General features: G+C 51.0%; 1 protein-coding gene and 1 pseudogene across 6 annotated transcripts in view; one reads left to right on the top strand and one right to left on the bottom strand.

Moving 5' to 3' along the window:
- SLC25A48 (solute carrier family 25 member 48) overlaps positions 1-25,181 on the bottom strand; it is a 44,659-nt gene extending 19,478 nt beyond the window's left edge. For 2 of the 6 annotated variants that reach the window (XR_004968285.1, XM_036313751.1), the window contains exons 1-4: positions 23,230-23,374; positions 18,085-18,128; positions 14,209-14,280; positions 11,569-11,827 (exon numbers count right to left, since the gene is read on the bottom strand). Coding sequence is in view for 5 of the 6 variants with exons in the window: in XM_036313751.1 (XP_036169644.1) it covers positions 11,569-11,827; positions 14,209-14,280; positions 18,085-18,128; positions 23,230-23,275 (421 nt within the window). In the remaining variant the exon portion in view is untranslated. Of the gene's footprint in view, positions 1-11,568; positions 11,828-14,208; positions 14,281-17,972; positions 18,035-18,084; positions 18,129-23,229; positions 23,376-25,146 lie in introns of those variants that run through there. The other 4 variants (XM_036313752.1, XM_036313755.1, XM_036313753.1 and 1 more) reach the window with 4 other exon arrangements.
- LOC118658337 lies at positions 16,540-17,111 on the top strand (annotated as a pseudogene).
- Positions 25,182-26,501: the final 1,320 nt, after the last annotated feature.

Below are 26,501 nucleotides of genomic sequence, written 5' to 3' on the forward strand. Positions count from 1 at the left end.
CACCCTACTGAGAAGATGACATCTTATACTTAAACTATTTTGGTTTCAGCCCACTCAGGCAGTGCAAAAATTCCAGATCTACCTACCCTCTCCCGCTTTTCAAGGTGAAGAACTCTGCCCATCCACATCACTCAATGAGAAGAAGCATAGCTTTCTTTTAGGCGATGGTCGTTCAGGCCCATCTGCATTAGCAGTAGTGGTATGGACGATTCATCTGGGACCACAAAGCAGAAACTGCTATCAGTTGCTCAGAACACAAGATGCTCTGTGGCTGGGGCAGGGAGGTGTGGCCCTGAGAGGTAAAACCAGGGAGCCTTGACAGCTAGACACAGAAAAGCACTGAGTGAGAGTTCTGGGTAACACTAGCAGTGGACCAATTTTAGTTTGTGAAAAACGAATTTTGATCCCTAAAAACTGACTTGGGAGGTTGCTGGCAAGCAGTTCTTAGAAATATGCACAACGGAATTCCATGGCCTCCCCTGTCATTCCTGCAAGGACCCCGAGGAAGGAGGCCAGGTGCTGAAGCAGTGCCATGTGTCTTCACTTAACACCAACGATAGCCCGGCCAGCGTGGCTCAGTGGTTGAGCGTCGACCTATGAACCAGGAGGTCATAGTTCGATTCCTGATCAGGGCATGTGCCTGGTTTATAGGCTTGATCCCCAGTGGGAACATGCAGGAGGCAGTCAATCAATGATGCTCTCTCATGATTGATGCTTCTACCTCTCTCTCCCTCTCCCTTCTTCTCTGAAATCAATAAAAACATTAAAAATTAAAATTAAAAAACAAAACACCATAGATAGACTCTAAGCAAAATGATATGTAAAGAAACTACTTTACCACAAGCTAATTGATATAAACAAGAGTTAAGTTCCGACAGCAAGTTTCTGGTCACAAAAACTTCTTCAAACTTCTAAATAAGTAATCAAAACACTTCTAATATTAAACATTGAAATAAATGCGAGCTATATGCACATTTAAGAAAGATTCATAGAAAACAAGAAAAAGAATTATTTTCCAACCCGTTTATTCCAATTCAGGATTTCAGGTGGCCAGAGCCTCTCCTAGCAGCTCAGGGTGTGGCATGACCCACGCTGGACACACACACACACACACACACACACACACACACACACTCTCAGACTAGAACAACTTAGACACGCCAATTCACCTACCATTGGGATGTGCAAGGAAACCTGAGGACCCAGCGAAAAGCCACGCAGGCATGGGAAGAATGTGCAACTCCACACAGACAGTGGCTGCTGCCTGGAATTGATTTTTCTCATCGTTGTTATAAAATGACATTGAACGAAATGATGTTCTTCAAGGCCCCACTGTACTCAGCTCACACTGCACCACTGATCTCAGCCTGTTGTTCCTGAACTGTCAGGACTTGGGCCGAGGGGTGTACACATGCATGTGAAGGGATTCACATTAGGTTTTGTTATTTTGAAAAGGTGAAATGTATTTTGTTTCTCTAATTATAATTTTTTGCTCTAAAATGAGAATAAGATTATGAGTCAAATTTTGCTCATTTCTTATCATGAGTTCTTCCCTATTGGACCATTTTTTGCTGTGCTAAGTCAAGAGCTATGATGACCTTTCACAATGATAGGTATGGGTTATAAATCTCAAATGCTCATAATGCCTGTGTTTTTCTTTGTTTTGCCCAAATTCAGTTAGGATCAACTCAAGCGCTCTATACCAAGACTGGCAGGATGTTCAAGGTCAATGAAATTGGCTCCCACTCTGCTCCTAATTTTCCCCTTGGAGTGGAAGAGGGCCTACAAAGTTCTAAAAGACCCTCCTCCAGACCCCTCCCACCTTGTCTGGAGCGGCCCACCCCCTACATGTGGCTCTGACCTCACTGCCCTGCACCAGTGGCCAGTGCCTTGCTTGCCTCCTCCCTGGCCAGGAGGTCACTTTGAAGAAGACTCTGCAGAGGGTGGGGGCTTCCAGGTTTGGCCAATCATAAAGTACCATGCAAGCACCTCTTGGGGGTCTTTCCAGACACAGGTCAGGGTTCCCACAGACCTGCCACTACTGCTCCTCTTCTCAGAACCCAGGACCACACCACAGCAGCCACTGTGCCCTTATTAGATACAAACAGGGAAAGTTCCATTTCTTTCCCTTTCTTAGACAATGCCTTTCAATTTCTTCAATGGACCATCACCCTGCAAACAGGAAAGCTCACTGAAACACAAAGGCTGGTCACTGATTTACAGAGGGCCTGGCCCTCAGCAACACAAAGGCCTGGCCACTCTCTGGAAAGGAAAGCACCACCAGGCTGCCTCTGTATGTGAGCACATAGGGGGTCACTTTCTATAGAAAATCCCTGGCAAATTGGCCACACATAGACGAGGCACTGCTGGTCGCCAGTCAGTGACGTGCGGGTTTACCAAATGTCCTGTGCTCAGATATGTCCAGGCCGTGGGGCTCTCAAAAGGAAGTGGCAAACATGGAGTTATTTCAACAGACACAAGAATCCGAGAGCACTGTAGATGGAGAGAACCCCTGAAATATCTGACACATACATTATGGCCATTTTTTTCCTCATGTGTAGGTGCTATTATGGAGAATAAAAAAATATTTACTTAAATATTCTAACCCACAGTAGCTTCTTGTCATACGTGTTTTCTTAACCCATGAAAACGGAAAGGATAGTTGCTGCTCTATAGGCTGGACCCCATTTTACATATAAAAAGAGACTCAGAAGAAGCTGGGAGCCGCCAGCCCATGCCGAGGCTGTACCCCTGTTATGCTCTGTCCTGGTTGCTGCTATTTTGCTCTCACTGGTATTTCCTGCCATCGGTTAATTTCCAGATGGCAGGGATCACACACTGTGGTGTGTCCCGGGCCACTGTAACCTTGTACCTGACACTGCGCCCCATGTATGTGCTTCAACATCCATGCAATGAACACCCGAGCATCTGATTGAGCAGACCTCAAATGTTCACCTCCCATCACCCATCTTGGCATTCATCTGAGCCTAGCCCTATCTGGTCCTTCTGCCAGAGGCTATATGAACTAAAAGAAAGTTAGAGCACAATCCCAGGAACCTGGCTGTGGATGGCTTAAAGCTTCAAACAGGACACCAAGAGCCAAACTTGGACGCCATCTGACATTGACTGGCACAAAAGTACCTCCTGGGAGGCCCGAAATCAGCATATAAAAACAGTTAGCCTCTCCCTTCCTCTCTGAAATCAATAAAAAATATTAAAAATATAAGATACCTAGGAATAAATTTAACCAAGGAGGTAAAAGGCCTGTATTCAGGAAACTATAGGACAATGGAAAAGAAATAGAGAAAGATACAAACAAGTGGAAGCATATATCATGTTCATGGATTGGGAGAATTCATTAAAATGTCCACACTACCCAAATCCATCTATAAATTCAATGCAATCCCAATTAAAACACCATTAGCATACTTCACAGATTTGGAACAAATATTCCAAAAATTTATATGGCACCGTAAAAGACTTCGAATAGCCACAGCAATCTTGAGAAAGAAGATCAAGGTTAGAGGGATCACAATACCAGATATGAAACTACAAAGTCATTGTAACCAAACAGCCTGGCTACTGGCACAAGAACAAGCATATAGATCAATGGAACAGAACAGAGAACCCAGGACTTAATCCATGTCAATATGATCAATTCATATTTGACAAAGGAGGCAAGTGCATGCAATGAAGTAAAGGCAGTCTCTTTAATAAATAGTGTTGGGAAAATTGGACAGGTACATGCAAAAAGATGAAACTAGACCACCAACTTACACCATAAACAAGAATAACCTAAAAAATGGATAAAAGACTTAAATATAAGTCACAAAACCATAAAAATCCTAGAAGAAAACATAGGCAGTAAAATCTCAGACATCTCTCATAGCAGAATTTTCGCCAATACATCTCCTAGGGCAAGAGAAACAAAAGAAAAGTTAAACAAATGAGACTATATCAAACTAACAAGCTTCTGCACAGCTAAAGAAAACATCCTCAAAGTGAAAAGGGAACCCATTATACAGAAGAACATATATGCCAATGATATATCTGATAAGGGGTTCCAAATTATATATGGAACTCATACAACTCAACCAAAATAAAACAAACAATCCAATTAAAAAATGGCTAGAAGATCTGAACAGACACTTCTCCAAAGAGGACATACAAAAGACATATGAAAAAGTGCTCAACATCACTAATCATCAGAGAGATGCAAATTAGAACAATAATGAGGTACCACCTCAGCCCTGCCAGAATGGCTACCATCAATAAATCAACAAACAACAAATATTGGCATGGATATGAGGAAAAGGGAACCCTAGTACATTGCTGGTCAGAATGCAGACTGGTGCAGCCACTGTGGGAAACAGTATGGATATTTCTAAAAAAAGTTTAAAATAGAACTTCCATTTGACCCAATGCTCCCACTTCTGGGAATATATCCTAAAATCCCAAAACACCAATCAGAAAGAATATATGTACCACTATGTTTATAGCAGCATTATTTACAACAGCTAAGATCTGGAAACAGCTCAAGTCCCATCAGTAGATGAGTGGGTTACAAAAGCTGTGGTATAGTCCTGGCTAGTGTGACTCAGTGGTAGAAGTTGGTCTGAGCACCTACTGAGTTCGATTCCCAGTCAAGGGCATGTACCTGTGTTGCAGGTTCATTTCCTGGCTCTAGTTGGGTGTGTGCAGAAGACAACCAGTCAATGTCTCTCTCTCACTTCAAGTCTCTCTCTCTCTCTTCCCTCCCTCCCTTCTACTCTCTCTCTCTAAAAATCAATGGAAAAAATATCCTTGAGTGAGGATTAAGAAAAAAACATGTGGCACATTTATACCATGAAATACTATAATACTATGCAGTTGTAAAAAAGAAGGATCTCTTACCCTTTGTGACAGCTGGATGGACTTGGAGAGCATTATGCTAAGTGAAATAAGCCAGTCAGAGGAAGACAAATATCACATGGTCTCACTCATATGTGGATTCTAATGAAGAAAATAAACTAAGGAATAAATAGGTCCAGAGACATGGAAGCATGCAACAGATTGACAGATCTCAGAGGAAAGGGGAGGGGACAGGAAGAGATTAACCAAAGAACTTACATGTACATGTGCTTTACCCATGGACACAGACAATAGTGCAGTGAAGGCATGGGGTGGGATGAGCTGGGAGATGGGTGGATGGGGGGTTAAGGGGGGGATGGGGGACATCTGTAATACCCTCAACAATAAAAAAAGAAAAGAAGGAAGGAAGGAAGGAAGGAAGGAAGGAAGGAAGGAAGGAAGGAAGGAAGGAAGGAAATAAATATCCAAATCATGGTCCCAGCGACTGCGTAGTCCCAGATGCTTGGAGGCACCCAATAATGTGCATGCGCCTCCTCAGGCCTCAGGCTGGGCATTACCGCCGTGGTCAGGGCTGGAGCAGGCTGTGTAACCCCTCGTTCGTTTCCCCAGGATATTACCAACTGGCAAACTCTTGCCTAGTTCCTGTTTCCAAAGAGTCCAGCAGTTTCCCCATGATCTGAAGGGTCCAAAGTATGCAGACAGTTTAGTGGAAAGAACCCTGCATTGGGAGCGTCCGGGATTTGCTTTGCGACTTGGTGCCATTTACTGTACAACCTGGTGCAAAGAAGTCCACACGGGGCCTCAGTTTCCTCATCGTCTATAAAAGAGGAAGAATAAGTGGCCTGTCCACATCGTTTGGTTTTTGTGAAAACTAAGGGCAAATGTTGGCAAAGGTACTTTACTAAAATGCATGTTGTGCAAATGTCCTTTCCTTGAGGCAAATTGCTATCATTCCTAATTTTATGACCCTGTCCTGCTGTGACTCCGGATTCCGGAAATGCTGGACCTGCCAACCTGAGGCGCTGTGGCCTGCTGCCAAGGCTGCTGGGAGAGATTGTGAATTCCCGCACGGAGCCAAGAACTACCAATACTAATGTCACGTCCAGAAATCAGGACAATACTTGCTCTTGTCAGTTGATTCAAAGAACAAATAGATGTGTCACCAACATACGTTACTTCACAATGGTGTGTTCTGTTGTGGTCACCTTTGTTAATCTCTGGTAGCTTTGTGGGGCCACAGTTTGAAAAAGACTCAATCAAACTGACCAGAATTCAAGGACTCCTGTAGAACGACATGACTAAATGCATGGCCTGTCCACAATCCCCCTCCGTCCACTTCTGGGCTGCCACTGCTCCCGCCCTCACTTCCTAATAGCAGCCAGAGCCTGTGTGAGAAGGAGGCCTAGGCGAACCTATGACACGCGTGTCAGAGGTGACATGCGAACTCATTTTTTTGGTTGATTTTTCTTTGTTAAATGGCATTTAAATATATAAAATAAATATCAAAAATAGAAGTCTTTGTTTTACTATGGTTGCAAATATCAAACAATTTCTAGATGTGACACGGCACCAGAGTTAAGTTAGGGTTTTTCAAAATGCCGACATGTCGAGCTCAAAAGGTTCGCCATCACTGGCCTAGGCTGTGTGGTCCTGGCTTGTCTCCACTTTCTGTGCCCCTTGTCATGCTCTGAGGGTTCCTGCCTTCCCACACAGGCTTCCCTTCGGGAAAGTTAGCATCAGTAAGTCCTGCCCTGCACTAGCAAAGTATTGGAAAACCCATTGTATCAGAAGGCTGCTCCTTCCAAGGCCAACCTGCCTAGGGAAGGTTGTTTATCTTGGCAGTCACACATCTTTATAGCAGCAATAAAACCACGCTGCCAAAGAGACCAACTGATGTATGGAGGGCTCTGAGGCACAGCCAGTGATCTTCCCAGACAGACACTGCTGAAGATGCGGGGAAACTGGAGAAGTGCTTTCACCCCAGTGGTCAGCGTGGGGATTCCTGGGCTCAAACAGGCTTTGTGTTCTGGGTGCAGTGGGCGACCTCGTCCAGATCCGCCTCCGCACTGACCTCTCTGCTCTGACCCCGCAGCCCAGCTGGGCTCCTCTTGACACGCCCGGAGACCAGGACTCTTTCTTCCTCCAATCCTGGCCACACGCTGCCCCCTTTATTCTATGCACATTATCTTGAACATGGTAGAGGCCAGCACCTTCCCTTCCTTCCCCTTGCCCTCAGAATTCTCTCTGAAATGTCTCTTTCCTTGTCCTCTCCCAACTTGGAAAGAAAGCCTTCTTCCTTCTCCACCCCTTGGTCTCTGCCCAGTGTCACCCCTACTTCAGCAACCCTCCCTTCTCTCTGCTGCCCGGCGCTGCTGACGGGAGTCTCTTGGGCCTCTGTGTCCCCTGCTGTGGAGCTGGGTGGCCTGGGCAATGCCCTGTCCCACCTGAAACAACTGAGTGAGCAGGCAAGCCACCTAACCTGAGCCTCAGTTTCCCCGCCTGTAAAATAAAGAGAATGGCAGTACCTATTCACAGCTATGATGATTTAATCACTGAAGGTACGTTAGTGTCATTATAGCTCTCTGCTCCTTCCCAATTTTTTTTACTGTTTTCTCATGGATGTCCAGCCTCTGCTTTTTTGCAGCTTGCCTTGACATTGGTACCTGATGTCATGACTGCGCCTGTCACTTCTATGTCTGACATTCCAGCTGTGGTCCCACAGGCACCTCACACGTGAGCCAAGCCAAACTCATCACGCCCTCCCTCAAGCCTGCCTGCCAGCCAGTTCCCAAGCAGCAGCGATAAGCACATATTGATCACCTCCTCTACGCCAAGCACTGTCTCACACACGTCATTTGCCATTTAATTCCCAATGTGGGAGGTTCCACTCAACAGTCACCCAACTTTGAAATCCCCGGGCCATTTTTGACAATTTCTTCTCTCCTGCATGGCTTGTTGGTTCTACATCATCGATGCCTGCTGCCCCGCACCTGAGCCCATCCTCAGCTAAGAAAGCCACACTCTTCACAACTCACCCGCATCTTCCCCTCCCTGCACTGCACAGCCACACTAACCAAGGCTCCCACGACCTGCCACGTGCCTGCCTTTCCTGCCACCGACTCTTTCCCTACACTGCGCCTGAGGCTGAAACACCTCTCCTTGTCCATACCCCATCTCTAAGTCCTAGCCAGTATTCAAAGACCCGGTCAACAGCCACTTCCTCTCTGGAGCCTCCTGATCTACAGCGCCAGGCTCCAAGGTTCTGGCGTCCTCAACGGGCCCTGCTCATTCCATACATCTGACTTCCCACCAGCCTGCACTCCCTGAAGGCAGGGCTGTGGCCTGATGCCTCTGATTTACCTGCTGTGTTTGGCTCAGAGCAGGGATGGGAAATGCCTGTGAATGAGCGAGTCAGAGTGAACTCAAACAGGTGTGGCAGTCAGCCCGGTGCCACCTGCTGGGCCTGGGGAAGTCACCAGGATGGCCAGCACAGAGTTAATGCCCAGGCCTCTTCTAATCCCCCAAAATCTGCCCTCTGGTGGTATTGAGGGCTTTCTGATCTGCATATTGATTAGGCTCTTACTGAAAACACAGACCAGATCGGGGAGGAATGAGTGCTGTTGGCCATCGGCCTCCAGGCTGGGACTTGGCCAGCAGGGCTCCCCGTGGGGCTCATGACTGTGCAAAGGGTAATGATGACTCTAAAAGGGAGGGTGCCTTTACAGGTGCCCGCTGTCAAGGCCACGTCCCACTGAACTCAGGCCAGCTCTTCCTTGTTTGCCAAGTGGCAGAGGCCCAGGAGGAAGAGTTTATGAGGGATACTGCTGTTCTGGACGCAATGGCAGTCAGTGCCAATGAAAACTCTCTCTGACCTCCAGCAACCCCAAATGTAAGCTGGCAAAGCCCTTCTGTATACCAATTTCACATGTACCACAAATCTTAAAAATGACCATAGCCTTTGACCCTCTCAGGAATCAAAGAGCCCACACATTTAGGGAAGTAATCCTCAATAAAGGCAATTCTTTATGGAAATGTTTGCTGACGACATCACTATTGTTAGAAGAGGAAAAACTGTAAACCACCTAAATGTTCATCACTAGAATGACTGTTAAATAATAAGTTTACTAAATCATAGCACTGGTTTCGACTTTTCAGTGTGTTAGGACCTTCATGTATAACATTATCCCATTCCATCCCAGATGCAAAATAGCTGCTATTATGCCTGCTTTGCAAATGAGTAACCTGAGGCTTGGCCATGTTAGGTGAGGCGTCCAAAGTTTCTTGACACTGGCAGAGAATTAGAAGCAAGTAGTCTACCTCCAGAAACTAAATTGTGACCACACACATCAGTCTCCTCAGTGTGTGTGTGTGTGTGTGTGTGTCTTTGCATGCGCGTGTCTATTTGATGGAATATTGCACATCCTTTAAAAATATTATCCATCTATTTTAAAATAATTTATATGCTATTTTAATAACAAAAATATTTGTTATAATGTTGAGCTAAAAACAGAATATGAAACTGCCTAGGTAATATGAATATAACCTCCTAAAATATTTAATCTATGTGTATAGAAAAGGAAAAGGAAATGTGTGTTAACAGTGATTGTAGCCCAGATGGTATAGCTCAGTGGTTGAGCGTCAGCCTATGAACCAGGAGGTCACGGTTCAATTTCCGGTCAGGGCACATGCCTGGGTTGCTGGCTCGATCCCCAGTAGGGGGTGTGCAGGAGGCCGCCAATCAATGATTTCTCTCTTATCATTGATGTTCCTCTCTCCCTCCCTTCCTCTCTGAAATCAATTAAAATACATTTTAGAAAAATAACCCAGGGATTACATTTGGGAGGAAGGGCATCTTCTCCCTCTATAGTCCATGCTCTGCATTTTCAGCCATGGGTCACCACCAATGGACAATCAGGCTTTAGTAGAACCACTGGCTTTATGTTTGCAAATCCGCCAAGTCGTGACCTGAGCTGCAGAGAAGCCGGAGGCTTCTGGCACTTGACTTTGGCACATGGGCGTAGTCTCCCATGGCTCAGTGTCACCACCCAGGAAGTTCATGGGCAATTCAGGGGTAATGCCACAAGCCATGAGCAATCCCACAAGCCCTGTTCAAGGCTGCTGGAAACGCCCCCCTCAGCCCAGTCACCATGCAGAGAGGGCCTGACCCAGAGCAGCGGCCACAACTTGCAGCCAGCCCCCGCCTGCACTGTGCTTTGGGCTGTGCGGTGTCATGTTGTGTTTGGCTTTGTTTTTAATGGAATTATCTAATAATTTCCAATTGAAAGACCCCACAGATAAATCTAGCTTTCTGCTGTCTCTTAAAAATCAAAAGATCCAGGCCCCATGGCAACTGTCAGCAGGACCTAGCCACTCCCTCGGATAGGATGTGGGCCCACCACTCCCCACCGCCTCCAGGTGCGCAAGCTGATACACTGCTTCAGCCACTGCCTTTCTAACAGCAGAGTGGTGTGGAAAGGGCAGGGCGTCTGTGTCCGTGCTAAATGGAAAGAGGAAAATGAAGCGTAGGCTAGGAGGGCTGTGGGTAGCAGCCAGTGGAAGAGGTTTCATTCTCCGCTCACTTCTGTTACCTCCCTGGTCCCAATGAGTCTGAGTTTTCTCCCTCTGGCCTCAAGGGTTCCTGAGCAACAGTTCAAGGCCAGTCCCGGCACCCTCCCGCTGGGCAGGGAGGGCAGGCTGAAGACCCGCTGGCTGGGCTGCTCCTGTGCCAGCTCTGGGAGCTCAGTCAGTGGGCGCACGGAGTCCACAGGGTCACACGCAGCAGGCTGCCGGGGAGAGGGGTCTTCTCCACGGGGGCAGTCAGCCCCGTTGGATGCCTGAGGTGACAGGAAGGGTCACGAATCCAGCCCTCCCATTATACAGAGCGGGAGGCTGAGCCTAGGAAGGGGCAGTACCTTCCCTGAGGAGACAGAGTGAAATCAGAGCCAAGACCCAAACTCCAAGGTGCTGAAATTTGTCTTCTAAGACCCCCAGCTCATCCTTTTAGAGCCGGCACCTTCTCCTCAGCACAGGAAGTGCCTCCCGGTACCTTCCCTCCTCCTTGGTCAGAACCACTCCCAGGAGAAGATGCGGGAGCCTCTCAGCAGGAGGAAGTGACAGGTGCAGGAGTGGCCACAGGGCACACCAAGAAACGAAGCTTTCACTGGAGTGTCAGGGGCGAGGAGAGCAGCAGTCCCCTCACGCCCCTGCGGCCTGTCCGGGTGCGAGGCACAGGTACATGGGCAGGTGTGGCTTGGAGACCTATGCCCCCAGCCTGGCTTACTGCTCTGCTGTTACCCTTTTTCAATTCTTAATGATTTTGAACAAGGATCCCACATTTTCCCTTTTCACTGGGCGCTGCAAATTGCGTAGCTGGTCCTCTCTCACAGAGATCAATCGTGTCCCCGAATTAGTGCCTTGACCTCTGGGAGCCTCAGTTTTCTCCTCTGTAAATGGAAAGGGTGATAGCATCTGCCTCACAGAATGGCCATAAAGACGAATTAAGGGAACACAAGCAGAGCTCTCAGCAGTGCCCAGCACGTGGTAAATACGTAACCAGTGAGAGTTCCTATCCAGGTAAAGGAATAATAATGACAGACTATTACATGACCACATAGACGCCCTGCTCAATAGAAAGAATGCTATCCCCGCACCCCAAATCTGGCAAATGAGGAGGGAGTCACAGGTGCCCAGACACCAGGCCCCTCCCAGGCCTCTTACTTTCCCGAAATGCCTGTGTTTGCATCTGCAGGCGGATCTTGATGAGGTCCACAGGCGTGCCCAGTCCGACGGACACCACGCCGGCCACCATGCTGGCCAGGAGCAGGTCTGACAGGGTGTGGGGCGGGCTGGCCTCAGGCTCCCTGCTGTGGAGCTGGCTGAGGAACCTCTGCGTGTTACTGAAGACCCCAAACACCACCGAGTTGTACACGGCGATGCTGGCCAGGGGGAAGGACATGCCCTTGAAGAAGCCGAACACCTGTGGGGAAACCGGGAGAGGCAGCGTGAGAACTGCAGGCGGCGCCAAGCTCCCCACACTGTCCGGGGCACAGACCTGCCCTCCCGCAGGCTGGTGGGGAGACATAAATCCATGTGCCAGTGAAGAGGACACAGGCAGATGCAAATGTGGAAGGAGATGGTGGTGAGGACATTCCTGCCCTGAGGAGAAACCAGTTTCTGCGTAAAGTCTTGTTGACAGAGGGTGTGTCCTGGGCCTGTAACCAGTATTTGCCCCTGGATGCTGTGACAGGAAGGGACTGGCAGCTGTCTTAGGCAGTGTCTGAGGGGTCTGTGGAGCCCTAGTGGGTAAGTGGGCTTGCCAAGCATCACACACACCCTCCTCATTGCCACTCCCAGGAAAGCATTCTCTGGGCACTTGCCACACACGTGCCAGGCACTGGGGCCAACAATAAGAAGGAAAGTTTCCCTGAGTTCAAGGTCTGGGGGCGGAGTGGGGGAGGGGTGAATCTGGATGGACAAAGCCTATATAATAAAGAGGTGATATGCAAATTGACTGTCACACCCTCACAAGATGGCTGCCTACAACCAGGCCAGCAGGGGGGTTAGTGAGGGACAACTGAACAGCAGGCTGCATGGGGCGACCAGGCCAGCAGGGGGGTTAGTGAGGGATGACCAAACAACTGAACAGCAGGCTGTGTGGGGCAACCGGGGGGGAGGGGGGCAGTTAGGGGCAATCATGCCGGCAGGCAGGTGAGTCATTAGTAGCCTGTGGTCCAGGATTGTGAAAGGGATGTCCGATCCCTGGGGGTCAGACAACCCCCAAGGGGCCCCAGATTGGAGAGGGTGCAGGCTGGGCTGAGGAGACCCCACCCCCCCACCCCCGCCATGCACGAATTTCATGCACCGGGTCTCTAGTGAAACTGTAATGTGCTATGCTGTGGTGAGGGACTAAGAAGAGGTGCCACAGCCCCCAGGGACACCAGGGCCAGCCTGCAGATGGGTGCCCCTGATCAGGGGTGTCTCTCAGAAGAAGAGCTCAAGGAAAGAGCCCCAGGAAAAACAGCATGGAAAGGCTTCTGCATGCAGGCAGGACACTGGAGGCTGCGGAGAAAGTCCTTCAGACTGTAAGCTCGGTGAACAGCACAGCTGCTCTGCAGACACGGGAGATCCCATAGCCTTGGAGGAGTCAGGGAGGTGGCTGAGCCCCACCCCACGCCCAAGGTGAAAATCCTGGAAGCCGTCGCACAAACCCAGGCCTCATGAGGACCTGCTAATCCCAAACGCGTGCCTGCACCTTATGTGCCAGAGATAGGACACCTCCCACATGCACGTTGGCTCACACATGCAGCAGACACACACACACGCACACACACACACATGCCCTGCTTCCCCTCTTCCTCAGGTCACCTGGGGCATTGCTAAGCCCTGAGCCGCTGTGTCTCAGAGGAACATCCATGGTCCCCACAGAAACCATGGAGCTGACACTGGCTGGCAGGCACGTGGGGAACATGTGCCAACAGGGAGAGTCAACAACCACTCCCCGGGCACGGAGGGATTGCGCATTAGCCTGGAACAGTCAGTACCAGGCTGGTCGGACTCGCCCAGTTCTAAAGCAGCCTATCAGAGAGATAGAACAACACCCTGACACAGGACACACTTGATCTGAGGAGAAGCTCCAGGTGCGGGCGGAGGCCCCCCAGCTCCAGGCCACGTCCCACGGGGACAGTGGTCAACAATGGGGCCACATTTCTGGTGACTCGAAGACAAGCCTGGGACTGCCATGGGGCTAACACCTGGCCATTGCTTTAAATCAACAGGTCATGTCATCCTAAATTTTACAGTTTATTTTAAATCCCCCAAAAAGAGGCCTTAGATAGTCTCCCTAAAGCATCCGATAATTCTCAAGAAGGGCACCTGATGCATCTTCCATAAAACATTATTCAGCCTTTCTCCATTTGCAAAGAAAGATCTTGGGGGCCTCGAGCTGTGGTTCAAGCCAGCCGTGGGCGTGTGATGGCGCAGCGCCTGGCTCCAGCGCTGGATGAAAGGAAGCCTGTGAGCACATGGTGCCAGCCACTCACTCGGTTTTGAAAACCTGACAGGTCACCCTGTTTCTTGCAGGAATTTTCCACACTGTGTGAATTTCTCCAAAGCAGTTATACAAAACCAGGTTTTTTCTCCCATAGCATCACACGAGGTGGCAGGGTTAGGTGGTGTGAGCTGGTCAGGGAAAATGGAGCTAAATGTGATGAATGGGAACAGACGGGCCTCCACCCAACCTGCAGGTGGCAGGGCTGTGGCCACGTCCCCAGGCCTGGATGGGCTTCACCCCATTCTGTGGGAGGCCCTGGTGGGTGTGGCTCCAGCGCCCACCCGCCCGCCCGCCCAAGGGGCACTTACACTCTCCTTCCTGTACACCATGCGGATGCAGCTGAGCGTGTTCCCATAGCCCACGCCGGCCTGCAGGCGAGTCTGCAGAGAGAGGCAAGGGGGTGAGGCCAGGGAGAGGTGCTGAGCGTCCAACACTGGGGCCCCCAGCAGGAACGAAGGCCCTGCCCAAAGTGATCCTGGCAGGAGGGAGGGCTGGGCTCGGTCTTGGACAGGCTGGCCCTGTCCTCCTCTGGGCGTCCCATGCAGACCTTCTCCTGGTCCAAGAGAAGAACAAAGGTCGGTTTGTTGAACAAACATGATGCTTGTTGGGGACGTCTGATCCCTGCCTCGGGTACAAAAAGCTAACTGGTGTTGTGGCTCTGTCTGTCACTCTGCCCTCCCAATATTCCCGGGAAGTGACCTGCTCCTCTCACCTCCAGAGCCCTTCACCTCTCACCGGCGTGATGGCCTGGCCCCTCCATGGCCCCTGCTCTCCCTCACTCCTGACACAGTCAGACTGATCTCTGATGGTCTGATGAATTGTGTCACTGCTGCTTATGGCTGTCCAGGGGCCTCCTATCAACTTAGAATAGACTCTGTGTTTAGTCCGCACCCAGGAGGCCTGGGTGAGTGCACAAACCTATCTCGCACCCCACCCTGACATTTCCTCCATCCTCTGCCTCTGCCCCTCCGTGCACATTCCCTGAAGCATCGGTTTTTCCCGCCTCCAGAACTTTCCACCTCTGTTCTTACCCCAAAGGCTCTTCCTCCAGCACCTGCTCATCTTTTTGGTCTGAGTTCAATGTTGCCATGGTAACATTTGTTTGCCTGTTTACCGAGGGTTTGTTTGCACGCCTCATCTCCTACTGCCCTCTTGTCCTGGAGCCAAGTGGGCCCTTGCTTCTGGCCCCTCTGCACTGTCTGAGGTGGAAGGTGTAGTGTCCTCTAATGGGGGCTGGCCATGGTGACCAGGGGCATCATGAGGGTACAGAGGGTCTGAATAAGCCCATGAAAGTGTCCAGGGCGCCCTCTATCCTGGTCTCAGAGGGTTCTACTTCTTTTAAGATGTGTGGCCTATAATTCCCCATTACAATACTTCTTGCCCTGGCCGGGTTTGCTCAGTAGTTAGGGCATCAGCCCTCAGACCAAAGGGTCTTGGGTTTGATTCCTGGTCAAGGGCATGTACCTCGGTTGTAGGTTCCCTTGCCCTGGTACACACTGCATCAGCATAAACCATAAATGTACCTGCTGTGCCAGGAGCCAGGTGAGAATCCAGGCCCCAGCCCCACTGTCATCAAACAGCAGTGACAAGGAAGCTGCAGGCAGGGCAAGGAAACTTTGACCCAACTCAGCACCCAGGTAGGTCTCCTTGCTTGGCTCTCCCATGGGCCAGTCTGGGGCTTGAGACACATCCCAGCGTATGGCCCACTCATTGCTCTACCCTCAGTGCTTTCTGCCCATTTCACAGACGAGGGCACCAAGGCTCAGGGAGATTAAGTGCTGTGCCGTGGTCCCAGGAGAGTAGGTAGGGAGGCTGGACTGGACTAGGGCTATTCTGACTCTGAAGCTCTGCCCAGACCTTTGTCAGTGGAAGGGAATCTAGAGAAAATGTCAGCCAGAGGAAAGAAGGAGGAGGATGTTTTGGGGAGAAATGGCCCTGGGACACCCCCTGGGCTGGACCCAGAGGCTGGCCATGTAAGCTGGCATCACCAGGCTGCACCCAGCAGGGTGGTTCTCAGGCTGAGCAGACACTGGCTTTTACGAATCAGAAAGGGTCCCCTCCAGATGCTCAGGGGACAGAGTGAAGAGAGGAGGAGAGCTCCAGCCTTTTCAGGTGACATGTGGCCAGACCTGCCTATGCAAGGGGGGATGGAGGTTCCAACAAGGCCCACCCACCCCTGGCCAGCCTGGGGCAAGGGAAAGACACTCTCCCAGGAGACGCAGAGCGTCTGGAATTATAGGCTGGCAGGGTAGGGTGCGACGTAGGCTTGGGAGCTCACCCAGGCCTCCTGGGTGCTGACTAAACCCAGCCTTACATTATAGGCTGGAAGGCCCACAGGGCAGGGCTTGCACTTGCTTGGTCCAACACCAATGCCTTGCCATCCCCACGGCACCCACACAAAGTGGTTGCTGTGTGAGCAGAAGGCAGAGCCCGAATGAGGAACACGAGGAGTCAAGAAGGATCCTCCACTATTTAAGACAAGTAGACGAACCTCCCATCCAAAGGGAACAGGCCTGAGCTCTGACCTAGGAGGGCCCCTGTCACACAGGGAGGGGAGGGGGGACGCAGGGGCAGCAGCCCTGTGAGAAGGGCCTCGAGGCTCCTCTTTGTGTGTGACCCGAGCAGAGCTTTATATTTGGATCTGGATGTCACTGTTTGTGGCCATGCTCCCAGAGTATGGCTCTGAGTCCTGCTCGCCACTGGGGACAGGTGGTAGGGGTGGGAGTGGAGTCAAAAAATGCTCCTCTTCCCCTGTCGCCGCAGAGTTACGCAGAGGCGGAGGCTTGGGTGCGTTCAAGATTCGGCTCTACCCATAACCCACTGCCATGGCCGAGGAAGGCATGGCTGCTGGGGGTGTAGTGGACGTTAATACTGCCCTGCAAGAGGTGCTGAAGACCGCCCTCACCCACCACGGCCTAGCGCGGAATTCTTGAAGCTGCCAAAGCCTCAGACAAGGGCCAAGCCCCCCTTTGTACGTGCATCCAGCTGTGATGAGCCTATTACGTCCAGTTGGGGGAGGCTCTTTGTGCTGACACCAATCACCCTAATTAAGGTTGAGGACAAGAAACTAGGGGAATGGTGGCCTCTGTAAAGTCGACAGAGAGGGAAACACCGTAAAGTGGTTGGTTGCAGCTGCGTGGTGGTTAAGGACTATGGCAAAGAGTCTCAGGCTAAGGGTGTCATCAAGGAGTACTTCAAATGCAAGAAATGAACAAATAAACTTGGCTTTTGTTTATTAAAAAAAAAATGCTCCTGCCCGGCCGGCATTGCTAGTGGTTGAGCATTGACCTATGAACCAGGAGGCCATTGTCCTATTCCCGGTCAGGGCACGTGCCTGAGTTGCAGGCTCTATCCCCAGCGTGGGGCTTGCAGGAGGCATCCAATCAATGATTCTCTTCATTGTTGATGTTCCTAGCTCTCTCTCTCTCTCTCTCTCTCTCTCTCTCTCTCTCTCCCTCTCTGAAATCAATAAAAAAAATATTTTTTAACAAGTGCTTCTTGTAGTAGCTCACTCCTTGCTATGTGACCTGAGGCCAACCCTCCCTGCTCTGAGCCAGCTTCTACATCTGTGGACCTAGGGGCTGAGTGACCCCATGCCAGATGGCCCTGCTGGCTCCAGAGTCCTCACACCACATGAGCTCCCTCAGCTCCTAACGGCTTCCCCTTCCCAGCCCAGGTCCAGAGTCCTACCCTGACACCCAAGGCCTCCGAGGGCTGAGTGCTGACCTCCCAGTCCTGGCTTCAGATCCGCAGCTGCTGTCAGAAACCTGGTGTGTCAGCAAACTGGCTGTGCCGGTCTTTCCCAGGTACGCCCCGCGAAGTGTCCCCAGCTCAGTGCCTCTTTTTCATCACCTAGTACGCAGCCTTACATTTGGGGCTCAGAGGCTAAGTCACACTTGAAGTCTTTCCTGGTTCCTTAGTCCCCAGGGGCTTATAGGACTCTCGCCAGTGCCTTCCCCCACCCCCACAGTTCATGAGAGCCTAGAGGCAGAAACGAGACATTCGTCAAAACAAAATCACTGCCAAGCAATGAGGGTAGAGCCATTCCAAACCAGGCCTCCTGGCACCATACCCCCATGAACTGGCACAGAGAGCCTGCCGTAGGCTGGAGACGGGATCAGACACAGCAGGCAGACTCACTCCAGGCCCTTTCCAAGAGGTAATGATGAACAGGGCCATCGTACCTTGACCGTGTCCAGAGGGTAGCCAACAATGACACTGGCTGCACCTGTAGATGGAAGAAGAATACCTGGTCACTCAGCCTGCACTTGCACTTGCTGGCTCTTGGGATAGGACAGAGGGCTCAGGCACTTACATTCACTTATTCTAGCAATGCCCACTCACCAGAGAGGCCTCGCAATGTGCTAGGCACTGGCCAAGGCATGGAGAAAGGCAGAGAAAAAGTGGACCAAAACCCGGTTCTGCCCTAAGAAACAAGCGCACCCTCCCCACCCCCCACAAAGGGCAGTGAAGGTGCTGGGATAACTGGATATTTACATGCAAAAGAATGAAGTTAGACACACTAGCTCCTACCATATACAAGATTAACTCAAAATAGAACACAGACCTAAATGGAAACCTTAAAACTATAAAAGCCACATACTAAAACACAGGGGGAAATCTTCATGACCTTAGATTTATAGTAGATTCTTAGATATGACACCAAAGGCACAAGTAACAAATGAAAAAAATAGATAAATTGAACATCATGAACATTTTAAACTTTTGTGCATCAAAGGATACTATTAAGAAAATGAAGTCAACCTACAGAATGGGGGGAAATATTTACAAACCATATGTTGATAAGAACCTAGTATCCAGAATATGTAAAGAACTCTTACACCTTAAAAAAAATGGGCAAAGGACTTGAAGTAACATTTCTCCGAAGAAGAGATGCAAATGACTAACAAGTACAGGAAAAGATGCTCCACATCATTAGTCATTAGGGAAGTGCAAATCAGAACCACAGCGAGATCCCCTCCACACCCACTAGGATAGCTACCATTTAAACCAAAGAAGAGGAAAGTACATGTCATAGAGTATATGAGGAAATTAGAACTCTCATACATTGCTGGTGGAAATATAAAATGGTGCATGCCTTGCCGGCGTGGTTCAGTGGTTGAGCGTCGGCCTCTAAACCAGGAGGTCACGGGTTCGATACCCACATGCCCAGGTTGCGGGCTCGATCCCCAGTGGGGACATGCAGGAGGCAGCTGATTGATCACTGATTCCCTCTCATTATTGATGTATCTATCTCTCTCCCTCTCCCTTCCTCTCTGAAATCAATAAAAATATATTTTAAAAAATAAAACTTAAATAAAAATAAAAAAGAAATATAAAATGGTGCAGCCACTGTGGAAAACAGTGTGGCAGTTCCTCAGAAAGTTAAATATTGAATTACCAAATGACCCAGCAATTCCATTCCTAGGTAAATATCCAGAAGAAATGAAAACAGGCACTCAAACAAGTACATGTGCACACATGCTCGTAGCAGCACTATCCACAATGGGCAGCAGGTGGAAACAGTCCAATTGCCCATCACTGGATGAATGGGTAAACAAAATGTGGTCTACCCATACAATGGGATGTTATTAGGTATAACTAGGAATGAAGTTCTGATACAGGTCACAGTGTGGGTGAACGTTGAAAACATGAAAATAAAGAGGCCAGACTGATTCCACTTATATGAATTATCCAGAATAGGTAAATCCATAGAGACAGAAAGCAGACTGGCAATTGCCAAGGCTTGGGGAAGGGGAAATAGGAGTGGCGGCATGGGTCCAGGGGCTTCTTTGGGCCTGAGGAAAATGCTCTGGAACTAGATAGAGGTGATGGTTACAGGGCACTGTGAATGTACTAGATGCCATGGAATCGCACACTCTAAAACGGCTAATTTTATGTTATGTAAATTCATCTCAAAAAAGGGGGAGGATATGAAGAGAAAACCTAGAGACTTTTCAGTTACCTGCAGGTTATTTAACTTAAGCTGTGTAGGTGGAAATAATATTAGCACCTGTGTCACAGCCCCACTGCAAGAGTAAAACGAGGTTATGAATGTAAGTGCCAGCAAAGAGCCTAGCACTTACAGGACATTCAAAAAGAGATGCTGCTGCTATTGATTTCATTATTTTATTTTTAGAGAAGGCCTCTTTGAAAAGGTGATGGATACTCTGGGTCTTTTCACAGGAAAATGCCTACCCATACACATTCACAAGACTGGAACCATTTTGGAGGGAAGGTTCCTCTGAGGTCATGTAGCTTTAGCAGCCCTTATTGGAGAAGTCAGTGGTGATGAGATTGAAACAGGAGCCTAAGACAAATTCTTCATCACAGTGATGAGGAAGAAAGTGTCTCGGCTAGAAAGTGTCTCTGCTCACCGGGTAAGGTAGGAAAGGGGTACTAAAATATGAGATATTTACAGGGAGAGAAACCAGCTCTTGCCTAGAACCTCCTGATCCTTCACAGCCTCTGCTTCCCACAGAATTGGGCAGAAGCAGAAAGGTGATGGACAGCTGGGAGCTGGAACATTCACTCCACATGAACCCTTCCCAGCGGGGAAGGAAGGAGTCTGGTCCTCAGGCTCCAGCTGCTCCCTACCCCAGTGAATGCATCCTTCACTATGGGCATCATTCAGGACCACGCCCCAGATCCAGCCCTGGGCCAGCATCTCCCTGTTCCTTTAGCTGGCCCATCTGAAAGCAGTGGTGCAATATAAGAAATCAGACTATCAGGCCGTGGGACTCTACAGACCAGTACAATTTCAAACAAAATGTGAAGGATGTAATGGTGAAATTTTACCATGCGAGGTCATTAAGAAAACAGCACAGACAAGCACAGGGGTTAAAATGGCCCTGATGCCAGACTGCCTGGGTTATTCCAGTGCTCACGCCACAGGAGGGCCTTGGGAAAGCCACTGAATTTCTCTGTGTGTCCTCATCTGTAAAATGGGGATGTAATAATCGTAGCTACCTCACCTAGAATAATAAAAGGGTAATATGCTAATTAGACCGTATGTCTTCCGGATGTCATTCTGGATGTCCTTCCTGATGAAGCCAGGGCTGGAGGGAAGCCAGCCTGGGTCCTGGGTGCCTGAGGGTGGCCCGAGGGAAGCCAGCCCAGGTCCTGGTGCCTGCTGGAGGCCGGAGGAGGGAAACCTGGGTCCCGGGTGCCAGAGGGAAGCCAGTGCCGGCAGCCGGGGGAAGGAAGGCCTACTCTTGAACGAATTTTTGTGCATCGGGCCTCTAGTTGGAATTATAAAGAAATATACATAAACAGACACAAGACCACATATTTTTGGTTCCATTAATATAAAGTGTCCAGAGGAGACTAATTTATAGAGCCAGGAAGTAGGTTTGTGGCTGCCCAGAGGGTAAAGGAGGGGATGGGGTTTAACTGTAAATGGGTACAAGGATCTTACACGGGGTGAAAATGTTCCCAAACTAATTTATGGTGATGGTTTCCCAACTTGGTGAAGTTATTAACAATCACTGAATTGTACACTTGAAATGGGTGAATTTTATGATATGTAAAATAACCTTAAAGTTATTTTAAAAATATACACAGAGCACTTAGCACCTGGTACCCACTAAGTATTCACTGTTACTACACTCACCATTTCATGGAAGCACAAAAAGTTAACATCAACAAAATACGCACATTTACAGAATAAAGGGCACTCCACCACTTGCTGTGTGCACTGGGGAGGGTCTCCGTGTCATCAGGGACTTATAAAGGGCACTCCACCACTTGTGTGTGCACTGGGGAGGGTCTCCGTGTCATCAGGGACTTATAAAGGGCACTCCACCACTTGCTGTGTGCACTGGGGAGGGTCTCCGTGTCATCAGGGACTTATAAAGGGCACTCCACCACTTGTATGTGCACTGGGGAGGGTCTCCGTGTCATCAGGGACTTATAAAGGGCACTCCACCACTTGTGTGTGCACTGGGGAGGGTCTCCGTGTCATCAGGGACTCGGAGCTCCTCTGACAGCGTTAGGCTCCAGGGGGTTTCTACACCAAGCCTCCAGCAGCCCTGCTGAAGCTGTCTGGCTGGAGGGAAGCGGCGGAGGGAAACCTTTCCCTGGGAATGGCTGAAGGGCTGTCTAAAGAGGGCCTCCAGGTGCAGCCCCCCAAGTGGGAAAATTAGGAGAGGCAGGTCTCAGCCAACCCGAGAGAGCCAGTGTCAGCTTAGAATTGCCCACCCTGAAAGGAGCCACCTCTGCTCAGGAAGGTGAGAAGCAGGTGCCTGCAGCCATCTGTGGGGGGCAGTGTAGATGCCTCCTAGGTGGGAGGGGGGTGCCAGAAGGGGAAGGACCTGGGATGCTATCTGGCCTGTTGCCCGCTCCCCTCCTTCTCTGTTTCCTACAAATCTCCTGGTCTCCTCCATACCTAGAATGCTTGCGGGGGGGGGGGGGGGGCGGATGGGGGGGGGTCACAAAGGCACCATATCCTCTGCCTCAGCACCTCAATATTTATTTTGTCTTTGGGGAGGGGCTGCATTTGCCAACATCCCTTTGCCGATGGTCCTCTTAGATGGGACCACAAGGGAGATATTTTACAGTAAGTCCCTCAAACCTTCCCCCATATTCCCACTTACATCTGAGAAATGGAGGGACTGACCTATCGGGAAGAATGGAGAAGGAAATGGATGAATCTCCTGAGCAAGCAAACGCATCTCAGACCCAGCAGAGCGTGGCTCCTGCAGGGGTACAAGGGACCACAGTGCCAGGAGGGGGGCTCTGACAGTTGACAGCGGCTGAAGAGGGGAGGGGTTCCTACTATCGGCTCCCTCCAGCCAGGGCACCCCTAGGACCAGCCTGATCACGCAGTGGGGCTTCCCATTCTGCGCAGGGCCAGAGGCCAAGCGCCACCCTCACCCACAAGTTCCTGCGAGCCGCGTCCCCAAATTCAGGTGCGCCCCGGGCCACCAAAGGGTGTGCACGCGCCGAGACGCTCCATTGGCTGTCGGCTTAATCATTACCGGACCAAGCTCCGCGGATCCTAGCTTGGAGGCAACTCGGGAGCTCAGGTGAACCTCAGTGAGCTCAGGTGAACCTCAGTGAGCTCAGGTGAACCTCCGTGAGGCTCGCGGAGTTCAGGCGGGCAGCCCGTGGGGAACTCAAGGTCCCAAGTGCGGGCGGCGGGCTCTCCCCGCAGCAGGTGGCGCGCGCGGCGCGGGCAGGACCGCAGGCACAAGAGCACCCTGGTCCGGCCCGGGGTGTAAACTCAGCCCACGCGGCTCCCGGCTCGCCTCTTTCTGTCTCTCGGACCCGGGGGCCTCCCTAAAGCACACACACCTCTTGGGGGCCCCTCCCATCCATGGTGGGCTCACCTCCGATCCAGCCCGCCGCAAAGTCTTCCAGCTGGAAGCTGCCCATGGCCGGGGCCGCGGCAATGCGACCGCCTGGGCCGGGTCGGTGCCCATTCAATGTGTGAGGGGCGTGGCCCGCGGGAGGGGCGCTCGGAGGAAGAGGAGGAGGAGGAGGAGGAGGAGGAGGAGGAGGATAGCAGAGCTCCCAGCGCCGGCGGCGACGCCCAGCCCGGCCTCCAGCCGACAGCACGCCCCCAGCGGACCTTAAAGGCGCAGCAGGCAGGCGGGCACCGCGCACCCCAGGGGAGATGCCAAGGCCGGGGCGACTCCCTGAGTCCCACCTTCTCCCGCGGACCTCTCCCTTGCACCTGCAGGACCTGGGCGCCTTGAGGCAACGGTGTCCGCTGGTGCCTGTAATTGTTCACATCGCGTGGGACACTGGGAGGAATTCAGGGACATTTTTGCAAAGTTCATTACAAGAGGGAGGAAAGGATGCTATATGGTCAGGAAGACTCATCCTCTTTTAAGCTAAAACAGCACTGAAATAATTCTTTTTTTTATTTTATTTGCTTCTAGGCTTTTTTTTATTGCTTAAAGTATTACAAAGGGTATTACATATGTGTCCTCCCCCCCCCCCTCTTGACAATCCCCTGGCCTCCCCTACCCCCACTGTCTTATGTCCATTGGTTATGTTTATATGCATGCATACAAGTCCTTCGGTTGATCTCTTCCCCCCCCTCCCTCCTGCCCCCCAACCCTCCCCTGAAATAATTCTAAATGTCCAACTAAACCAGACTTCTTGAGTTGGTTGAAAGCCAGGGGGCAGTTTCGCTATAAAAAACACAGGACACGCAATGTTCCACGCCATTTTAGAGGTTAGGGGCGCCACCCCAGGCTGCTCACCACATCTTCCCATAGCCTCCAGGTGTCAGGAACCTATCTATTCACGAAACACTGACATAACGTGTGGAAAGCACCCAGTCCGGGGTAGGCTCCAAGACAGCTCTAAATAAGTACTGTGACTAACAGCCGCAGTTCCTGCGCACTTTAAACCATGCCCACGCACTGGGCCTGGGCTGCTCCCACAGCAGCCCTGTGAGGCGGGGCTGTCCTGACCCCCATTCCGAGGTAGGAAAGTGCCTGTTCAGTGTATATAATGTGTGTGTGATCTATAGACTTGAATCTTTCAGAAAACTGGCCCAAATTAGGTGAAAGCTGTCACCCCTGAGCTGTAGGCTTAGCTGTGTGAGAACAGCCGAGCTTCTGCCCAAGGACCTGGCTGTCTCCGTGGAGAGCCCAGGAGAGCCCACACCCAGACTGAAGGCCCTGCAGGAGGCGCACAGCCCCTGCTGAGAGCACGCTGGCCCGGTGGGAGCTCCCAGACCCCGAAAATTCTCAGCCCGTCCCTGGCCAGGCCTTAAGGAGGGGTGAGGCTAGTCTGGAAATTTCCTTTGACAGCTGCTTGGGTGTGGGTTTGGGTGGACAGACAGCACACTGTGCCTTGCAGGTCCCAGAATCCATGGGGCCCACTCACCCTCCACCGCTCTGGGCCAACTCCTGCCTGGTACAGACAAGCAGGCTCCAAACCATTCTGCCACCTTGTCTGAAAAACTTCCTACCACCCCCTCCCTCCACCCCTACCCCTACACACACCCCTGCCTCTCTACCTGCCTGCTCCAGACAAGCAATGGAGCTGCTTGCCAAGGATATCCTCAAGCCGAAGCCTGTGCTGCAGGCTTTACGCACGGCCCCACTCCCTCCTCCCAGCAGCTGTGAGCTAGCACCAGGATCACCCCACTGATGGTCAGTGTTGTGTGTCACCTCGGCTGGGTGACAGTCCCCGGTGATTCAATCAAACACTAATATAGGTGTTGCTGGGGAGGTATTTTGTAGATGTGGTTTAATCTACAGCCAGTTGACTTTAAGGAAGGAGCTTACCCTTGAAGCTCATCTTGGGCTTCATCTAATCAGAAAAAGGGCCTCAAGAGCAAAGGAGATTTCCCTGAGGAAGAAGACACTCCCCCTGTGGAATGCAGTGACTTGCCCAGCCAGTCCCCACAATACATACACACCCTGGTTCCAGGCTACAGCAATAAAATGAGTCAACATTTTTGCTGGTGGAAGGGGTTGCCTTCAGTGTGTAAAAGACGCAACATGCTGAAGTGCAACAAAATGAGGTGTGCCTGTGTCTCCTACGGTTCTGCTTCTCCGGTAGAGCCCTGACTGTGTTCACTTATGAGACAGACATGAGGAGACCCAAGGCTCAGTGAGGCTGTGAGACCCTATCAGTCAGGACGGTCAGTCCCACAGCTGTGAGATGGGCAATTCTAGGGACAACCTAGTCCAGCCGTGGGCAAACTACGGCCCGCGGGCCGGATCCGGCCCGTTTGAAATGAATAAAACTAAAAAAAAAAAGACCGTACCCTTTTATGTAATGATGTTTACTTTGAATTTATATTAGTTCACACAAACACTCCATCCATGCTTTTGTTCCGGCCCTCCGGTCCAGTTTAAGAACCCATTGTGGCCCTGGAGTCAAAAAGTTTGCCCACCCCTGACCTAGACCTTGCTCTTGTTCCCTCTGACCTCCCCCCACACCTCTCATCCTCCCCCCCTTCCCCATCCAGCTCCCCCTCCTGCAATGGCGCTTGCTGGGTGCTCACATTCCTGGGGCCTGTGAGGATGGTGCTGATCCCAGCCAGCCGTGGGCTCTCTTCCCCATCCCAACTTTGGGCAGTGATGCTTGTTGCTCTTGTTCGCTGCAGAAGGGGCACAGCCGACAGCACGTCAGGCGGAAATGTAAGAGCGTGAAAGTTCCTGGAGGCCCAGGGTCAGGCCTAACTTTCAGGTAAGTTCTCCAGGGGCCCAGCTCCCTCCAGGCCCAGGCTCAGCCTACACTGTCTACCCTGGGCCACCCTGGAAGAGGGCTGGTCCTCTCCCCCTCAAACTCTCTCTGTAGACAGGGGCTGCCCCCAGCTAGGCCCCGGCTGGAGGTCCCTGCTCGCTGGGGGTACATGGCCTGGTGGCCTGGCCAGAGGAAGGTGCTTTGGCCCAATGGGAGCTCCCTGCACTCCCTCTGAGGAGCATGACTTGATGTCCTTCACTGTCCTGCTAGTCTCCAGCGGGGACCCGCCCTGGCACCCAGAGTTGTAGAGAATGGTGAGGGGTATGGTCTGGAGGAACGGGCCTGTGCTGGGCCCGCTCTTTTCCCACTGGCACATGCATGACACATCTTCCAGGCTGTCACACGGCAGCAGCCAGCCAGGCCTCCTCCATCCACAGAAAGACAGAAT

The sequence above is a fragment of the Myotis myotis genome, unplaced genomic scaffold, assembly GCF_014108235.1.
Source record: "Myotis myotis isolate mMyoMyo1 unplaced genomic scaffold, mMyoMyo1.p scaffold_m19_p_6, whole genome shotgun sequence".
In the NCBI taxonomy this organism is placed as follows: domain Eukaryota; kingdom Metazoa; phylum Chordata; class Mammalia; order Chiroptera; family Vespertilionidae; genus Myotis; species Myotis myotis.